General features: G+C 39.5%; 1 protein-coding gene across 4 annotated transcripts in view; it reads left to right on the forward strand.

Annotated features, from left to right (window-relative positions):
- Positions 1-10,390, forward strand: part of LOC132821793 (neprilysin-like) — a 190,893-nt gene extending 180,503 nt beyond the window's left edge. For all 4 annotated transcript variants that reach the window (XM_060834584.1, XM_060834587.1, XM_060834586.1 and 1 more), the window contains exon 23: positions 1,632-10,390. In XM_060834584.1, coding sequence (XP_060690567.1) covers positions 1,632-1,731 — 100 coding nt within the window. In that variant the 3' untranslated portion in view covers positions 1,732-10,390. The remainder of the gene's footprint in view (positions 1-1,631) is intronic.
- Positions 10,391-19,997: the final 9,607 nt, after the last annotated feature.

The following is a 19,997-nucleotide window of genomic DNA, read 5'->3' on the forward strand; positions in this document are numbered from 1 at the left end:
CATAATTATCTCCACAGTTACTTTGTGACACACCACCACCCAAAAGTTTCCCACATCATCCTGACTTTGAAATAAATTGCAGTTTCTTCACTATCACTGGGTTAAAATTCTGGGACTTGCTACAGAACAGCACTATAGGTATAATTCCACATCAGGACTATAATGTTTCAAAAAGACTGCTTACCAGCACTTTTGAAGAGACATTAGGGTTAGGCAACCAATGCTGGAACACTTGCATCCTCTGGCAGAGTAATTTGAAAATTCCAAATCATTGTTGATCTATATCTTAACTCCATCTGCCTGCCTTTGTCCAGAAATTCTTAACATCCTTACTGAGCAAAAAAAAATCTAAGTTTCAGTTTTGAAATTGTCAATGAGCCCCAAAATCAGTCTGTGCAGAGTGTTCTGATGTGTTCTACTTTCATATGAAGAATACTTCCTAATAGTCTAGCTCTAATATAAAAGGTTATTTTCCCTGAAATCTACTTGTTCTTGAGTCACCCACCAGATGAAATATTTAGTCCTTTCCACAATATAAAACCCTCTAATCGTCTAAAACAACTCAATTAGATCACTCCTCCAGCTTCTGGATTCAAATGAATATAAATCTAAACCTGTCCTCATTTTTTAAGTTATCCCCATCATTGTTTGGGGAGAGGATCACATGGTATTGCCAGAAGCTCAAAGTTCAACATCACTCCAGAACTTGATTGCCAAGGACATTGTACTCATAACACAGTCAACTAATTGGTAAATCTTTCCAACATGAACCAATAGCAGGTAGGAGGACTAGGAGAGATTCCTGTTCAGCCATAGCATGGGAAGAAATTGGAACTTTAACCATCTCTGTTCTATAGCTCGATACTGCAGCAAGCGTCGAAATGTGGACTCCTGTGGGATGTGGGAGCCTTTGACTCTGTTGGCTAGACAACTGATATGGATCAAATTGGTGGCAACAGCACATGGTTCTATCCTTGCTCTGGCTATGCTGGATCTGGAATCCAGGTTAGAGTAGTTCTGGAAAAGCACAGCAGGTTAGGTAGCATCTGAGGATCAGGAAAGTCGATATTTCAGGCAAAAGCCATTCATCAGGAATGAGGTTGGGAACTTTGGAAGTGGAGAGACATCTCTCCACCTCCGAAGTTCCTAGCCTCATTCCTGATGAAGGGTTTTTGCCCGAAACGTTGATTTTCCTGCTCCTCCAATGCTGCCTGACCTGCTGTGCTTTTCCAGCACCACTCTAACCTTGACTCTAATTTCCAGCACCTGCAGTACCCACTTCTGCATGGATCTGGAACCTGTCTCATTGACCCTTGGGAGAGATCACAGTGCTGTGGGTCAGATCAGTTTCTCGGTTGAGGTTTGTTCGAAAAAGACCATTCTAGTGAATTTTGACTGCACTAATTCCAAAGCAATACTCAGATGCTCAGAATGAAAGTACTCCAGATTGGCTCCTACCAGAGCTTTGTACAGCTCTTTCCATTCCAGCTACCTTCAGAAAAAGGCAAATGTTCTCTTTTTAAATTAATTCTGGTACCTACTAGATTTAACTGATATAACCCCAGTGTCTGTATAGCCAACATTTATGGACTGTAAATTGAATCTTGATTTTTATTTTTCTTATATTACAGAGTTTTAGGATCTCTCCAGAATTTTGAAGAATTCAGTAATGCTTTTCACTGTACAAAGAATGATTACATGAATCCTGAACAGAAATGCCGTGTTTGGTAGCCAAACTGTTCCTGCTGTACTTAATATTGTCTAGAATGTCTTCTTCCAGGATTTGTAAGTGGATGATATGCTGAGCTGGAATGAATCAATTTGTATTTTGTAAAAAGGATAAATTAATGCCCTTTTGTTTTTGCTGATACCTCATATCAATCAAATTACTCTAAAACCGTTAATGCCCAACAAATCATTTGCCAAATAAAATGAATTGATAAGTATTGTGACTGCATCATAAACCTCAGTTATCATATGGTTTCAGTTGTATGCAGTCCCAATTGGAAATGTAGAGTCATGCATTCAAAAGCAAAATGCTGCAGATGCTGGAAATCTGAAATAAAAACAAAAAATGCTGGAAATACTCAGCAGGTCAGAGCACCATTTGTGGAAAGAGAAAGATGGTTAACTTTTCAGGTTGATGACCTTTCATCAGAATATTGCTTGTGTTTGTAAGCTGTGTGCACTTAAAATAGCTACCACTGACTTAAATAAGGTCATATGAAGGTAAAGGGAATGTGGTGATGTGATCAGTGTTTTAACTGCTTGGAGACTGTAAACAACACGTAACAGAACCACTTAGTAAACAAATAGAGGTGAACAAAATGAACAGGTCTAAATTGATTAGAGTCTCTCCTACCAACCAGAAAAATCAATCAATTGCTGTGATTTTTAAAATTAGAATAGAGAGAATTATAGTGAATTGAAAGGTAGAAGGTTTAACAGTATTGATATTAATGACTGGGAGAAGCTCGTTACCAACTGTTTAGAATGGTGACAACTTACCCCAAAGCTGCATCATACCGAGTCGCAGTGTCTCACTGATAAGATAGTAAAAAAAAGAATAGGAAGCCAGATCCCACTACCTCATGGGACATCCTGCCCCATGTGCCAAAGATAAGTGGCTTAAGAATTAACTGCTCAGTCACATGGAGACTCACATACTGAGCACACTTGAGTAGACATTCCCTTTGTATTGAGGGATAGTCGACAGTGGATTAATGAACTGCAGCTTCTGTTGTTGATGTGGGGAAATTTGTCAATTTGTTCAAAGCAAACTCGCATAAAAAGCAATACAATAATAGTCAGATAGTCTGTTTTCTATTAATGTTGATGGAGATTTAAAAACAAGGGTTATGAGAAACTATAATCAAACGTTGAATAGAAAATACAGCATTTATTAGCTTCTGATTGTTCTATATAAGTGAGACCACAGATATCGAACTTGAAGTAAACCGTCCCCGAGATACATTTTTTTCCCTCATAGTAGTGAAATAATGTAAACATTCTGGTAAAAAAAATCACAGTATTAGTATTTTGTCAGGTATAACTACTTGATCTGTTGTATATTAGACAGAAAGTTAGGATCATTTACAACTTTTGGAAACTTTATCCTAGGAGTGAAATCTCCTAAATGGTTGGAAAATCGATCATGGATGCTTTATGTCCACATTTCCAACTGATGTGGCTGCCTAACAGACTGGAGATTTGTAGGTTCAGCATGTAATATGAAACATTATTTTAAAAGTAACCTTTCACAGGAACCAAGATGAAAAGAATAGGATGTTCTCGTCAATGGTTTGCATTGTTCAGGGTGCCTACTGTGCTCTATTGGTCATGGATTCCAATATATCACAACACTGACTGCACTTCAAAAATACTTAATGAGCTGTAAGATGCTTTTTCATGTCCTGGCGTTGTAGCAAGTGCTGTAATAATGCAGGTCTTTCCTGTTGAATCCTTTGTTTGTTTACATTATTCCCCCATCTGAACCTTTGATCAGAAAGTAGAAAAGTGATTATTTACAGTAAATAGTTGTTCTACTTCAGATAAGCTAAGAAACTAGAATTTTTATTGTATTCAGAATTATTTTATGCAAAAATTGCATGGTTCCTGCTGCACATTGCAAGTGTAGAATCATGAGCATTCTCTTGGATATTGCTTCACAATTCATAATCCCTTCTTGAAGTCAACCATTTGAGAAGTCAATATTGCCTAACTTTTAAACTGAGAGCCTTCCAATATTTAAACATAAAATTTGCATCTGAACAACTTTTTCCAGCACTCCCACAAAGTGTGTATATTTTGAATTAGTTCAGAGTGGATGCACAGGCATGACTCACCAAATGGTCTGCCTTTGTACTTACTCAAGCTGAGTCAAATATCAATGCCCCCTCTGCCTTCAAATGAAGATGCACCACAGTGCTTATTTCCAAATTCACCTTCATCCACTCTTCAGAAATTTAACAACTTAGACCATGGTATAAAAGTCATTAACTCATCTCCTGACTCCACAAGGCCTGTCTACAACCTGTAAGGCATCTCAGGACTGAGATGCAATACTCCCCCAAATTCCCCGGATATGTGCATCTCCAACAATACTCAGGAAGCTCAACACTATCCAGAATAAAACAATCAGCTTGATTGTTACCCAGTCCACCATCCTCATTCCCTCCAGCACAGAGGCTGTGTACCATCTATAAGGTGCCCTGTAGCAATTCACCAAGGCTCCTCAGACAGACTGTGGGCGGCACGGTGGCAGTGGGCGGCACGGTGGCACAGTGGTTAGCACTGTTGCCTCACAGCGCCAGAGACCCGGGTTCAATTCCCGCCTCAGGAGACTGACTGTGTGGAGTTTGCACGTTCTCCCCGTGTCTGCGTGGGTTTCCTCCGGGTGCTCTGGTTTCCTCCCACAATCCAAAGATGTGCAGGTTAGGTGAATTGGCCATGCTAAATTGCCCGTAGTGTTAGGTAAGGGGTGGGTTGCGGGTCGGTGTGGACTTGTTGGGCCGAAGGGCCTGTTTCCACACTGTACGTAATCTAATCTAAAACCCACGACCACTACCATCTAGAATGAGAAGTGCAGCAAAAACATGGGAACACCACCACCTGCAAGGTCACCTCTGAACTACTCCTTATCCCTGACTCTGAAATGTATTGCCATTTGTTCAATGTTGTTGGGTCAAAATCCTGGAACTCCCTGCCTTACAGCAGTCTGCGTACAGTTCAAGAAGGCAGCTGACCACCACCTTCAAAGGACAACAAGGGAAGGGCAATAAATACTGGCACAGCCAGCGATAACAACATTCCATAACTGAATAAGAAAAAATGACTAACCAACCAAAATGTGAGCAGAACAAAAATAAAAACTATAGAAAGAAAGTATATGTATCTGACATAAAAATGGAGAAAATGCAGCCGGTTAGTCAGTCTCAGTGTGAAAAAGATATATTGAAAACAATGGTGATATTCAGATGAAGGATTCTAACCCAAACATAAACTGCTCTTTCTCTTTCAAATATTAATCTAATAGCTGTGCCTGTGTATCATTTTGTATTCATTTAAGAAATATTAACATCATGACTTTCCATTCAGCATGTTAGCATAGCTGAAGGTGAAACTCTGTATTTGCAGGGTTTTTTTTGTCAAAGCTGTGTGTTGTGCTAAATGCTTGTCATTGCGCTAACACTGACTTTGTGGGGATCTGCAGTATAGGTTTCAGATCAGTGACTCTAAACAGTTGATGTTCTCGTATAAAAGTTTAATTAGCAAACAGTGTGTTCCTCCCTGAAGTATGGTGGTGTAGATACTGGTTCAGTACTTTAAGTAAAAAAGCATTTGCAAGAGAACAGCTGAGATTATTATTTCTATTTCATGACTTGTTATTTAATTTATCTTCAGCTGCAGGGAAGCATTTTCCCTGCATCTATCACCTGCACACGCTCCCAACACGTAAACTTCTCAGGAGATATTCCAGTGTATTCTGGATAAATTTTGGGAGGCTCCCTCACTGTCAGTGGAATCTTAACAGCAGGTCAAGAAAGCAGAGCTGCATTTTGTTGGAAATTTTCCTCTGGTGAATTGAACAGACGGGAAATCTGCATTTAGGCCACAGGGTGGTTATTCTGCAAAGCTTGACCAGCTGTGAGCCAGTTCATTATTGAAGATAAATTGCATGCTGCTCAACAAAAAAGGAAAATGTTTCCTAGGTTGTATCTCGTTCCTTAAAAAAAATCATAGATTTTTTTCCAAAAAGAAAGGCTATATAATTATGTCACAAACAGCAATCATCCCTACAAAATGTTGATTTAGTATGTTGAATTTAAATCATTTAATGCTACGTTAAAAAAAAATCATTTTATTCCCTTTTGGGAATCTGTTTCCAGGAAAATGGACCTGACTTTCAAGTTCTTTTTGACACTGTTTTGCTTTGTTATCTGGTCCGCCTTGTTTTCCAGATGTTACTATAAGTGAATAAGATAAAATATCTTAAATGATTTTTGACACATCTGCCAGTTGTTCATCTGGATACATAATAAAATAGAATCAGTGCACAACATAGCTGTGAGTGTATTTAGTGCAATAAAGTGCTCTTCAATCTTACCTTAAAATTTGCAACCCTCCATGTGGTTTTTAAATTTCTCTATGGCCTTAACCATCCCTATCTAGTATATCGCCTTCAGTGCTATAATCTTCCAAGATGACCCTTCTCCGATCCTGGCCTCTTACATATACCAGATTTTCATTGCTGTATTATTTATAGCCATGCTTTTACTACCTCATCCTAAGCCATGGACTTCCATTCCTTAAACTCTCCAGCTCACTACCTGTTTGTGTTCCTTTAACACACTCCCTTGTACTAACACTTCGGCCAACATTTTGGTCACTTTGATCTAATATCACTTTCTTGTGGCACTGTCAAGTTGATTTACCTAATGCTCCTGCAAAGCTCCTTGGGACACTTGTACTATTTTGAAGGTGCTATATGAATATAAATTGCTATTATAATTAGTCTCATCCATTGAAGTTGAAGATTGGGTAACATCCAATTGGTTCCTTGCCAAAGTAACTGTTGTTCACACATGCCAACCGATATCCCTAACATTGAGTTAAAGCTGAACCCAGTCCTTTCCACCATCTGCCATGTACACAAGGTGCTTTCCATAATGGCTCAGCCAGTGGAAAATGAGAAATTCGGCAGATATATTTCTCGTTTTAAATCTCCAATTACCATCTCAAAGAAAGTAATTGTACAGATTTAGCTGGACATCAGCGGGCCATTGTTATTCCAAGAATGTTGAACATTCTGCCACAATGTATGGGAAAGCACTAAGTAGGAGAGTTTCAGCCCCGCTAAGATTCTAATAATTGGCTCCATTCCACATCTGAGGGGAAAAGGCAGATGTCCAACCCTGTATGAGCTGAACTTCAGGCTTGTTCAGTTCAACAGACCACACCAAAATAGCTTCACTCTTCTGCAAATAGATATATTAACCATCTCATTTATTGACATTTCTGATTCACCTAACATTTCTGTGAGATTCTAGCTTGCTTTGTTGCTTTCTTCAGCCTTTTCCTGGCAGGTTTGACACAATTGACATTGGGAATATGCAGCAATTCTCATTTTGCCTGAATTTCAGCATTTTCATCGAGTATGGTGTCAAGTTGTTTCCTGGTACGTTAACTTTGAATCTGAAAAATAATCTGGTTACCAGATCAAAGCAATGCACTTTTTCTTTTCAAGCCTCATATCAATGGAGAAAGTCAAGTGAGCAAAAGTCATTTGAAAGTCCAGTCCAGAATTCCAGTGAACATCGTGGGTGTTGTACATGAAAGGACTTCTTTTGTGACAACAAAGAAATTCAGCTTATTAGAAATAAGGCATTTTTTGTAGCATAATAAATTTAAAATTAAAGCATTAAGTGTTAATGATTTTCTAGATTAAACGTTTCTTATGAATGATATATGGAGGACTAAAATGAATTCCTACTATGTAATCAATTAAATAACTTACTATATATATGACACCAAAGATTTTCATATTTATTGTAACTATTGAGTACCTCTACAGAGTACTTCTGGCTTTGTACAGTTGTTGTTTCAATTATTGATCTTTTCTAGCTTATGTCCATTTTTAATCCTTAAATCACCCAGTAATGCTGGCAGTGCCACGTGATTGTTTCTTTTTCAAACAAGCGTGAAATTGGTCCACAAGACCTGAGGGTGACAATTGTTTAGTGTTATCTGCTACACACAGAAATGGAAAAGGCCAAGTGAATGTATCACTTGCATGACATTCTTGACTTCTTTGACACTGCATGTTGTGCAGGTATATTTGACCAGATTTTTAAATTACACATTCAAGGCATAGCCAGCATTTGTTGCTCACCTCCAATTGCCCTTTCACTATCACCTTCACCAAGGTTATTAGGGTTGGGCATTGAATACTGGCCCAGCCAGTGATACCATGTCTCGTGACTGAATAATAACAAAAGCAATCTTCTTGAACAGTTGCTGTTCATCTTGCATAGGTACACCTACAATGCAGATGACAATCTAATTTTCGGAATTTGGTTAAGCTAGAAAGGATTAAAAATCATGCTTTAATTATTATTTTGTTAACAATTTGCCTTAACTCTTTAACCTAGGGAATTGAGAACAGTTTCAAATTTTTGTTTCTTCCCAATGAGCCAGGACAGACTCTTGGGATATATAACTTGGTTCTGAGGTGGTATATCTGAATGTATTAAAAGCGGATGGCAGAGTGTAACAGTAATTTGAACCACTGAATGCTAAATGGCCTAATTGCTAAGGCTTCACCTTCATTTGAATCTGCATTTGACTATAATCTGAACTTGAAGTTCTACAACACAGTGAATTATGGGACACAAGGGCACAAAACAAGGGGTTGTTTAGTGATGAACGTGTGTCCTACAATCAACTGGAGATTTCTAGAACCACGTGTGAAATAATCCAAACCTTCTCATGCTGTTTGCAGAAGTCTCCTCAATGATTGCTGTCCAATCCATTAAAGGCAAATAACAGGCAGGTCTAGTGTGCAAGTTACTGCTCATGACCCAAAGTTGACATTTTGTACATAAGCTTTGTTGATTGTTATTTGAAAGGAGACATGCCAGACTGCTTAAGTGTCCATGTTACTCCACCAGCAGTAACTAGGTTAGGCAATTGACCAAGACATTTAAAAGACCATTGAAATTGTTTTGCATTAAAAGTAATGGAGATCATCACCTTGCACAGGCAGCTGATCGAAGTGAGCAGGAAAGCAACACAAATAAATCCATGCATATGTGTAAGCAAATGAAATTATTAAGTCTATGTATGACCCTACAACTAGGTGACATACCAATTTTCAAAGTCCTGGCACCAGTAATTTCTTTCAATGCAGAATTTGTAGCAAGCCTGCACCTTGCACCAATTTAGCTGGTTACATTGCAGAGGAAGGGAACTCACCCCCATTGCCTTCACAGTTTTTGTGAAACTGAGTCACCATCTTAAGGACAAATGGTCACAGCCCCTTAGAGGAGTGAACCATTGTCTGGATTTGGGACCCTTTTTGAAGCTGTGTTTAAAAGGTTTATGTTCCTCAATACCTTCCATGACACTTCCATGGACCTCTTGCATTCTCCTTGACTGCTCATCCATCATGCCCAATAGAATCAATTTACTGTATAATAATCATGAGAAATCTTGAAGTGCATGTAAAAAATGCCATCAATAGAAGTTCTGATCAGACTTCTGTTTCTCCAGATGGCTTAATTAAGAATTTTTGCCTGAGATCTAAGAAACTAATTAGCTCAGTTTCAGGGTGTTGGTTTACACTGATTGAAGGTTAGCGTTTGCTGAGATTCATTGACATCTTTATGATGTAATAATTAGCTATTCTTACTTTAAACTATTTCAATACCTATCTGTTTATTTGGACACAATTAATAGATATATAATACTGTCAAGTAAAGCTCCTTATTTTGATACTATAAAGGCTTTATTCAGTTGACACTTTTACAGGGTTATAAGAACAACAATTGTTTTTACAAGCAGTTTTTGAATAAGGTTTTACAAAAATGTATATTTCAAGACTTGCTATTACTATTATATGGCTTACTGGTTCTATAGTAAGTACGTAGTGAGCAGCAAGCAAGGAGGATGTGAGTTGTGGATGAAGGATTGGCATCCAGGTCCTGCATTCCTGGTGTGAAAATAATGCATGCGGAATGATTTCTATTGGAACCGGTCTCCTGAGTCAAGACTGTTCCCAATTTGAGGATCCTTCCTCAGTGGCAAAGTCATAGATCACCATCTTTCCTCCATGTACATTTACCTTACAGAAGGCTGTCTGAGTATGCCTAATGTCCTTTATGCTGTTATGTATAAATATTGTTGGGGCAATTGTTCACAGTGGCATGAAAGCATATTTTCAAATTTCTAATTGAATGCATATTGAGGACAGACGTTGCTTGGTTCCAGATACATTGCTTAGTTTCTAAAGAGCCCGAAGAATACTGGCTGTTTGATTTGAGACCATTGTTTCAATGTTTTTGTACTTTCTGATGTCTTATGTTAATATTAATTTAAATATCATTCTGTGGTGGGCTTCTTGTCATTTGAGGAATAGAGGTCTCTGAGTTTTAAATACAGGAAGTGTGGGTGTGGGGCTAAGGGATTTGCTGCCTGAGGTTAAAGAGTTAAAGCACATTCAAAAGACTGTACAAAGGGATTTGGTAATGATTTCTCCATTTTCTTTTTGAAGTTTGGCTTTCTTTTTAGTTTTTCTCCTGTTATAACTAAAATATTTGGACATCGAAAACTAAGCCACCATTTTCTGTAGTTTGTTTTGATTATGAAATCAATAAAATGCTTCAAAACCTTATTGCTTCTTTTCTTGCTTCCAATTTACAATATGTCCTCGAATTTTCTTTGTCTATCAGCATACTACATAGTCTTGCAAAGCAGGTCCAGATGGTAAGGGTGGAGAATGCTGTGCCAGTTCTGTTGCCACATTGAAAAAGATCCAAGTACGTTAATATTTGTATGGGGAATGTAATCTCCTTCTGCCAAGTACATAGTATTGAAATTGAGATTAACTTTTAGTGATACAAATAGTATAAAATCTAGTGGTATTATGAAGAAAATATAACATAAGTACAATGCTACCTAAATGAATTATTTGTGTTTTCTCCCTTTTAGATCTTTTAAGTAAAACAGTCTTCTTGGAGTTTAGCTCCATTTTGCAATTATTCAAAAATTCATACTCATTTATGAGCAGATCAAAGTAAATTAAATAAAATGCATTTTTATAGTGCTTTTCACCATCTCAACCTGCTTTATTTTGAAAGCAATTGTTTTTGGCATGAATACTATCAAGTTTCTTTGCATTCATTCACCAGGCGGGGAGGATTCCATCACACTTACGTCTTGTAGGTAGTAGATAGGCTCTGGGAAAGCAGGAGATGAGCTCCACACCCAAGAATACCCATTCTTTGTAAAAGTTCCAAAACAATGCAACAGCTTATAAAACAGTAATTACGTCTCCTAGAATTTGAGGAAATCAGCTCCAACATTGAAAGCACCTCAAAAAAGGAACAGCTTTTACAGCCATAATTTTTTCCCATACTCCATCCTGGATTACCCATAATCCTTCAAATCAGGGCAGGACATACATATTTAATGGTAAGGTCCTGAGGAGTGTTGCTGAACAAAGAGACCTTGGAATGCAGGTTCATAGTTCTTTAAAAGTGGAGTCACAGCTCAATACAATAGTGAAGGACACATTTGAGTATAGGAGTTGGGAGGTCATGTTGCAGCTGTACAGGATATTGGTTAGGCCACCTTTGGAATAATGAGTGCTATTTTGGTCTCTCTGTATTATGAAAAGATTTACAAGGATGTTGCCAGGGTTTGAGCTACAGGGAGAGGCTAAAAAGGCTGAGGTTTTTTTTTCCCTGGAGTGTTAGAGGTTGAGGCTTATAGAGGCTTATAAGACCAGGAGGAGCATAGATGGGGTAAATTAGGCAAGTTTTTTTTTCCCTGGGGTGGGTGAATTTGAAAATAGAGGGCATAGGTTTAGGCTGAGAAGGGAAATATTTAAATGGGACTTAAGGGACTACTTTTTCATGCAGAAGGTGGTGTGTATATGGAATGAGCTGCCAGAGGAAGTAGGAGGGTGCACAATTACAGCATTTAAAAGGCATCTGGATGGGTATATGAATAGGAAGGGTTTAAAGGGATATGGGCCAAATGCTACCAAATGGGACTAGATTAATTTAGGATATCTAGTCAGCGTGGATGAGTTGGACCAAAGAGTTTGCTTCTGTGTTGTACATTTCTATGATTCTAACTGCTCTTGAAGCCACAGTACATAATAACCCTCAGACTATTCTCAGTGGGGAGCATAATACTATTGAATATCAAGGAAGGTTATCCATCTTTTGAACTGTTTCAATGCTTATATGTTTATCTCGACACAATTGAGAAATAGGTAATTGTAAAAGCTTCACATTTCGATACAGTAAAGATTTTATTTTATTGACTCTTTTACAGGATTATAAGCACAACAATTCTTTTTCAAAGCAGTTTTTTGAATAAGTTTTTTTAAAAAGAATACATTTCCAGTCTTGCTTTATTACTATATGATTCACTGGTTCTATAGTGAGTGCATAGCGAGTAAGCATGGAAGGTGTGGGTTGTGGAGAAAAGATGGGAATCCAGGTCCCACATCCCTGAAGTTTAACCCTTTCTTTGTTGGAGAGAATCATTGCCTGGCATTTAAGTAATGTACACTATCAAAAGCAGTTAGTGAAATTAATCATGGGCCAAAATAAGGTTTGAAGTTGGAGTGGATGAAAATGTTACAGGGAAATTTTTCCAGACAAAGGAATGAGTTATGAGATATGGGGAGAAGCCTTCCAAGTTTTCTTGCACATTATGGTGTTTGCTGTCCCAGAGCTCTGTTTCCTGTTGATCTCTTCTAACAAATGACAGGATCCCTGTTATTAGAAATACTTCCTTTGACAGAATTAACACATAATCTCCCCAGCCTTTCCAATTATCCCAACAATCTGAAGTTGGGATCCTAATGCCATGAAGAGCCTTGACAAAGCCTGCTAAAGGGTTCAATTGGTTATAGATCTTCTATTGATTTGAGCTTCACCAGAGATGTGGGTGAGAAAGCTTTGCCAATGATGCCATCAAAATGAAACAATAAAGGATTTGAATACAGCAAATAGGCATTTGGAGCTGAATTTCCTGTTATACTTTTGCTAAGTGTCAGTTTTGTTGTGATTCATGAGGGCTTCTCCCCATGAGGCAAAGTCCTATAGTTGCGTGTTACTAAATGTGCCTCATGAACTGGCTAGCCCATACTTATGATAAGTTATATGCCAGGCAATGACCTGCTGTTATCTGATTCTTGCCTCATTCTATCAGACACTATGCCCAGAACCACTTAACACAACCAGGGTGTTCTGGAATGGGCCAGCATCTCGGGTGCTATCTTTAATACGTCCTTGTCCATGCCAGTTATTTGCATGGTCCCTGACATTTACCCCAGACATTGCATAAATGGGGAGAATAGCAATCTACAGGCAGGGACCTGGTGCTTCTAGACGGGTAGTGCAGAAGTGGGACATCCTCATTCCCAGCATTAACAGAAGAGGCCATGACACCATTCTGGTCCAACATTGCCATCTAAATCAGTGCAGTCTCATCCATCTGAAGGTCAATGACCCAACTGCTATCATCAAACAGGCCATTCAACCCACTGAATCCATACCAACACGCCGAAGAGCATCGCACCAAAACTCAATGTTCGACATGTAATCTGCATTTCCCACAGCTAATTCACTTAATCTGCATATCCCTGAACACTAGGGGCAATTATCATGGCCAATTCACCTAACCTACAATCCTTAGCTTGTGGGAGGGAATGCACGCAGGCACAGGGAGAATGTGCAAACTCCATATAGGCAGTTGCCTGAGGGTGGAGTCGTACCCAGGTCCCTGGCACAGTGAGGCAGCAGTGCTAACCATTGAGCCATTCTGCCACCCATGGCATTGCATCAAGAATATCACTACCTGCAAACCATCTTAACAAAAGTAAAATGATGGCTCTTACACCTCCAGACTCATCATACTATCTAAACAGGTATATGGCTTGGTCATAATGAGAGGCTGAGTACATTGTGCCTTCACTCTCTTCTCTTGGAAGAACGAGAATTGATCTTGGGGTAACATAAGGTCACAGTATGGTGGTGGCATGGTGGTTCAGTGGTTAGCACTGCTGCCTCACAGCACCAGGGACCTGGGTTTGAAACAGTCTTGGGCCACCATTTGTGCGGGTTTCCTCTGGGTGCTCCGGTTTCCTCCCACAGTCCAAATACGTGCAGGTTAGGTGGAATTGGCCATGCTAAATTGTCCATTGTGATAAGGGATATGTAGGTTAGGTGCATTAGTCAGGGTTAAATGTCAGGAATAGGTCTGGGTGGGTTACATTTTGGAGGGTCAATGTGACCTTGTTGGGCTAAAGGGCCTGTTTCCACACTGTAGGGATTCTCTAAAAGGGTTTGGCAGAACAAACAATGAGAAGTTGTTTCCCAAGGCTTAGGAATAGAAAGGGGATGAGAAATTTCTGCACTCAAGTAGTTGTGAAGGTTTGGAATTGTCAATCCAGACAGTTGTGGATGCTTCATCATTGAATGTACGTAAGGCTGAAATAGAGAGGTTTTTAGTCTTTCAGGGAATCAAGAGATAAAGGGAGTGAGTTGGCACAATTCAATGCAGAGCAATCATAGGAACATAGGATCAAGAATAGGCTAATCAGCCCCTTGAGCCTGTTCCATTATTCAATGAGATTAAGGCTGATCTGTGGCTTAGGGGAAAGTGAGGGCTGCAGATGCTGGAGATCAGAGTTCAGAGTGTGGTGCTGGAAAAGCACAGTAGGTCAGGCAGCATCTGAAGAGCAGGAGAATCAACATTTCGGGCATAAGCCCTTCATCAGGATCTGTGGCCTAACAGTATATACCTGCCTTTAGCCCATATGTTTTAATACCTTTGCTTAACAAAAATGCATCTATCTCAGATTTAAATCAATAATTGATCTTGCATCCACTGCAGTCTGTGGAAGAGAATTCCAAATATCTATTACCTTTTGTGTACAGAAGTGCTTCCTAACATTTCTGCTGAACTGGCAGGCCCCAATTCTCAGATTATGCCAGATTAGAGTGGCGCTGGAAAAGCACAGCAGGTCAGGCAGCATCCGAGGAGCAGGATAATCGATGTTTCGGACAAAAACCTTTCATCAGGAAAGAGGCTGGGAGCTTCAGGGGTGGAGAAATAAATGGGAGCAAGGTGGGGCTGGGGAGAAGGTAGCTGACAGTGCAATAGGTGGATGGAGGTGGGGGTGAAGATGATAGGTTGGAGAGAAAGGTGGGGAGGATAGGTGAGGCTTCACTGAGGCTCCCATCCTCATTCCTGATGAAGGGCACTTCCCCGAAACGTCGAATTTCCTGCTCCTTGGTTGCTGCCTTACCTGCTGTGCTTTTCCAGCACCACTCCAATCTTGACTCTAATCTCCAGATCTGCAGTACCCACTTCTGCCTCTCAGATTATGCCTCTAGTTATAAAATTCCCAAACAGTGGAAATAGTTTTTCAATTCTCCTGTGTTTTCCCAATAATATCTTGAAGACTTCAATTAGATCATCTCTTAATCTTCTAAATTCTACGGAAAACTTGCCTAATTTGCATAATCTCTCCTTATAATTGAAATCCAGGTAGCATTGTTATAAAGCAGCATTGTACTCCCTCCACAACCAATGTATTGTTTCTAAGGTACTGTAACCAGACCTGCTGACAATATTCCAAGTAGGGTCCACTAGGCTTTTGTGTGACATCAGTGCACTGAAGCTATACTGTAATTATGCTGTGGTCTCAACAAACTCATAGTCTATGGCCACCCAAAGATGTGCAGTTCGCAGAACTGTGCACACTAAATTGCCCATAGTGTCCAGGAATGTGCTGGCTTGGTGGATTAGCCACAAGAATTGCAAGGTTACTGGGATAGGATAGGGGGTGTGTGTGGATGGGCTACTCTTTGGAGGGTCAGTGTGGATTCAGTGGGTTGAATGATCTGCTTCCACACTGTAGGGTTTCTATGATTCTACCCCATTCCTCATTTGCTTGTAAGTCACTCTCAAGACTAATTATTCCATTTCCGCTTTCTAAATGGGTGGACTTCTCCCTCTTTCCTTCCTCTTACAACCTTTAAACTTTGACAATCCATGTTTTGAATCATCCACTCATTAATTCTTACTGTTTCTTGTCCTCTTTCTTGTTGGTTTTTTTCCTGCACTGTGTCCTTTGTGATTGGGTCTTGGCCTTTCACCAAGGCTTCTCAAATGAAAAGAGCAAGCTAATTTTAGATTGGAATCTGCAGGAGTAAATTAATCTGCCACTGAATAATTTTCCCCAGAAGGAGGAACAATTACATTGACCTGTAGTTGGACTGCTTGGAATTAATGTGTCCAAGTCAGCAATTAATATATCCTTTATGAAACTAGATACATTCTAGTCAGCTATATTACCTTTCAAAATGAAATCTTTGGTTTTATTCAATAGATAATGGGAGTAGAAACAGACAACTCCTGGTAACAGTTGCACATACGATCAATCTGTAAACATCTTTAAGCAGTTAGTATTTCTGGGAGGTACCCAAATACCTCACAATATTTCTTGTTTTTAATTAGTTTGTGTCAGAATTGGAAATAGTGTCTTTTTGTAATCTTTATGTTTAAAGGTGTAAAGTACCCTTACTAAACTTGTAAATAAATGGACAAAGGCACAATGAGCAAGTCATTACAGGGTCACTGGGAGGAAGGGTCACTGGACCCAAAATGTTAACTCTGAGTTTACTTCACAAGTGCTGCCAGACCTGCTGAGTTTTTCCAGCAGTTGCTGGTTTTGTCCCTGATTTACAGCATCCACAGTTCTTTCGGTTTTTATTTAGTATTTAACTCACTGCTACATCTCTTCCAGGCATGTCCACCTTGGAGATATTCTGTCCCTCTCTTCGAGGGATTTCCATTCCAATCTTTTACCTGTCCACCATCATTAATTTCACTCTCACCACTGGCGCTTGTCCAGATATTTGCTAAAACCCATTTCCACAGCCACAACACATTTCTCCAGGACTGCCTTCAGCTCAGATCCACCCCACGGTGGATTACAACTCAAGTTACAACTCATCCCTTGAGCTTTGACTCCACCCAGGATCACAGGTATCTCCAGGTCTGAGGAAGGGTCACTGGAACCAAAAGGTTAACTTTGATTTCTCTTCCCAGGTGCTGCCAGACCAGCTGAGCTTTTCCCACAATTCTTGTTGAAGTCATTACAGTATCTTTATGTGCATTTATTGTGCCCTACCTTTGTGACTTTAGCCATCCCATACCAACCATGAATCAATGAATTTTCCCAGTGAGTAACTGCGATACGTATCTCATGGATTTCCAGCTTGAATTCCTAATCGCCATAGAAGTAGCTAGTCTCAATCACAATGGCTATAAGTGGTCTTAGGGTAAGGAGAAGAAAGACTAGCCACGGTTCTTATCGTTAAGTGCTATTCTTAGAGACCTGCTTGAAAGTGTGTGTCACAGATATGGTTGCCAAAAGGACCAGGCTCGAACAAGGCACTACCACAATTGGATCTGTACCAAAAGAAAAAAATAGAGAGAAATTCTCACTCAAAGTGTATGAGAAGAAATTGTTTCATTGAACTAACTCACCCCCTGAATATTGCACTAAAAGGATATTTAACTATTGTAATAGGTGCTGGCACATTTTGGGATAAAGCTGATTCCATCTCATTCCCTCACCCAGTAGATCACCCAAATGGTCATTCTTTACTTGCAAGCTTCAGCATTGATTTGGGCGAATAAGCTGGCTGTGCATGTACCTGAGCCAAGTCTGATTCTGTCCTCAGCTATTAAGCCAAACATGTCTCCGTTCAAGCAGGATTTACCCTGGATGATAGGTCAGCAAAAAGAAGCATGGGCAAATTCCTCCAAGGACTGTGACTGATTGTACTTGCCTCTATGGTAACGCTGGCCCTGGTCAGCTGATTTAGTATACATCATAGGAATATGGGATCTCATATATTCCTTTTTGAGCTACCTACTGAATCACTTATACCAAATAAACGAGTATAGAGCTCAGGTTAGTTAGTACTTAGTACAAAGAATGCTTGAAAATGCTTTTTCATGTGCAGAATTTTAAAGACAATTCCCAAACACAAGACATAATGCCACATCCCTACTTGCTATTCATTCAGTAGCTCAATAAATTTCTCATTCCTGCTTTGGCAGCAATCCAGCACTTAATTGAAAACAAATAAATTGCAAAAGCATGTAAGCAAAGCAGCACAAAAACCATAATTAACTGACAGGAACACACTTGATCACTTATACATTTTTGGATACAATGTAGAGCCTTCTTATGTTTCAAAGACAATTAAGGACAATCTAATAGTAGTCTGTAAAAAAAGAGGGAAAAATAAACATGCAGGCAATTACTCATGAGCTACGTATTTCAGACAGATTGTCGGATGAGTTGTGGAAATGCAAACTTTAAGGAGGTTTTTTGTTTTTGATATTTGCCGATGAAAAACTAATTGCAAAGCTGAGGCAATAAATATTTTGAGCTCAAGGACATTTCAAGTCTTCGAGCTTCGTTAATAATTAAATATCAGCAATTAGTTTAAGTTTTCCAATGAAATCATTTGAATAAACAGATTCTTGTTTGATAGAGTTTACCCCGTCACGGATGATAGTGAGTATATCTCTATAAGTTATTTCACAGTGTACTTTTGTAGCATACTCTGTGCTCATTGACCTACTTTGGCTGTTGGTCTAGCAAGGTCTTTAAATTCTTCTTCTTGTTTCCAAGTTTCTCACTATCTCTGTAAATTCCTGCAGTTTTACAGCCTTCCAAAAACTCAGGGCCTTGGCAGGTGAGGGCACAGCTGGCAATGTTGGAGAAGCAGAGTTCTTAGAGGGTTGTAGAAAATACTGTCATAACCAACACCAAGAATACAAAAAGTGGTTTGCATGCAGGTCACACCTGGCTGAACACAAATCTCTCTTATTTTCCTTTTTTTCTAAATCATGGCTGCACTATCCTGGTGGGATTGTGGCTCAGTGGCACGGCTACCTCACAGCACCAGGAACCTGGGTTCGATTCCAGCTTCTGACAGCTGTCCGTGTGGTGTTTGCGCATTCTTCTCATGTCTGTGTGGGATTCCTCTCACAGGCCAGGTGATTTGGCCTTGCTAAATTTCCTGGGGTGTATCAGTTAGAGGCCTTAGTCTGTGGGAATATAGGGGAATGGTTTTGGTGGGATAGTCTTTGGAGGGACAGTGTGGACTTTTTGGGCCTAATGGCCTGTTTCCTCACTGTAGGGGTCCCATGAAAATCTCTTATACTAATTTTTGGCTACATTCTGATGCCTCTGCATTCCATAACACTTTGTCATTTTTTTAGGCCATGCCCTTGCAAGCCACCTAAACATTTAAGTCCCCATTTTGGTATTTATCATTCAAGAGAAAAATACAGTAATGTACAGAAATGTATCTGTTGTCAGTTGAAAAGGTATTAAAGGCAATCTGAGACTTCAGGTTGGAATGATTAAGTATATTTAAATGTAAACATGGACAAGCTAGTCTTGAAGACAGTTATGACTAATCTTAATGCAGACATGTGCCCAGATATTTATGGGCAGTTGAGAAGGAAAGAGGTAGTTGTGGCTCAGAGGCAGAGCTGGATATGACAGTCCAGGAGGCCTGCAACATCAGAGCTCTGACATAAGGAGAGATTTGCAGAAGAAAGTTCATGAGACATCATGAGTTGGGGAGTCTTGGTATACACTGAGAGGACTGGGGTAAAGGTCACATTTGAACATTGCTTTCGATAAAAAAAACTGTTGGAGAAGGATAAGGCTAACTGAATCAAAGGCTGCAGGCAAGTGTAGAGGATTCCACAGTCAAAGCTGTGACAATACCATGGCTTTAAGAGGTGTGCTTTATGTTAGTTCTTTTACAAAGAAAGGTTAAGATCGACTTGCCAAGCAGCTGTTCAAAGCCAATATCGAAGTAAACAGCTTCTGAGGTCTTGGTTTCTTTGAAAGCTGGAACAATAGAAGCAACTTGAATGGGTGAGGTCAAGTTCCCACAGAATCAAGATTTTTAGTTTTAGCTTGCTGTATTTGCTGGAGTCTTGAAGGTGGATCTAGAAGCTCTTACTCCTCTCTCTCTTACAGCTAAAAGCTAGGGTCCTCTTCCTGCTGCTAGAATTGAATGTGAAACAATCTATTTTACTGAATTTGCCTTTGGCAAGGGTGAGTTTATGGGATGTTACAATATTTGAACAATTAATTAGTCGTAGTTAATGTATCTATTATTTTGTTAAACGGTCTGTTAAGCCAATTCTTTTTT

The sequence above is a fragment of the Hemiscyllium ocellatum genome, chromosome 13 (assembly GCF_020745735.1).
Source record: "Hemiscyllium ocellatum isolate sHemOce1 chromosome 13, sHemOce1.pat.X.cur, whole genome shotgun sequence".
Lineage (NCBI taxonomy): Eukaryota > Metazoa > Chordata > Chondrichthyes > Orectolobiformes > Hemiscylliidae > Hemiscyllium > Hemiscyllium ocellatum.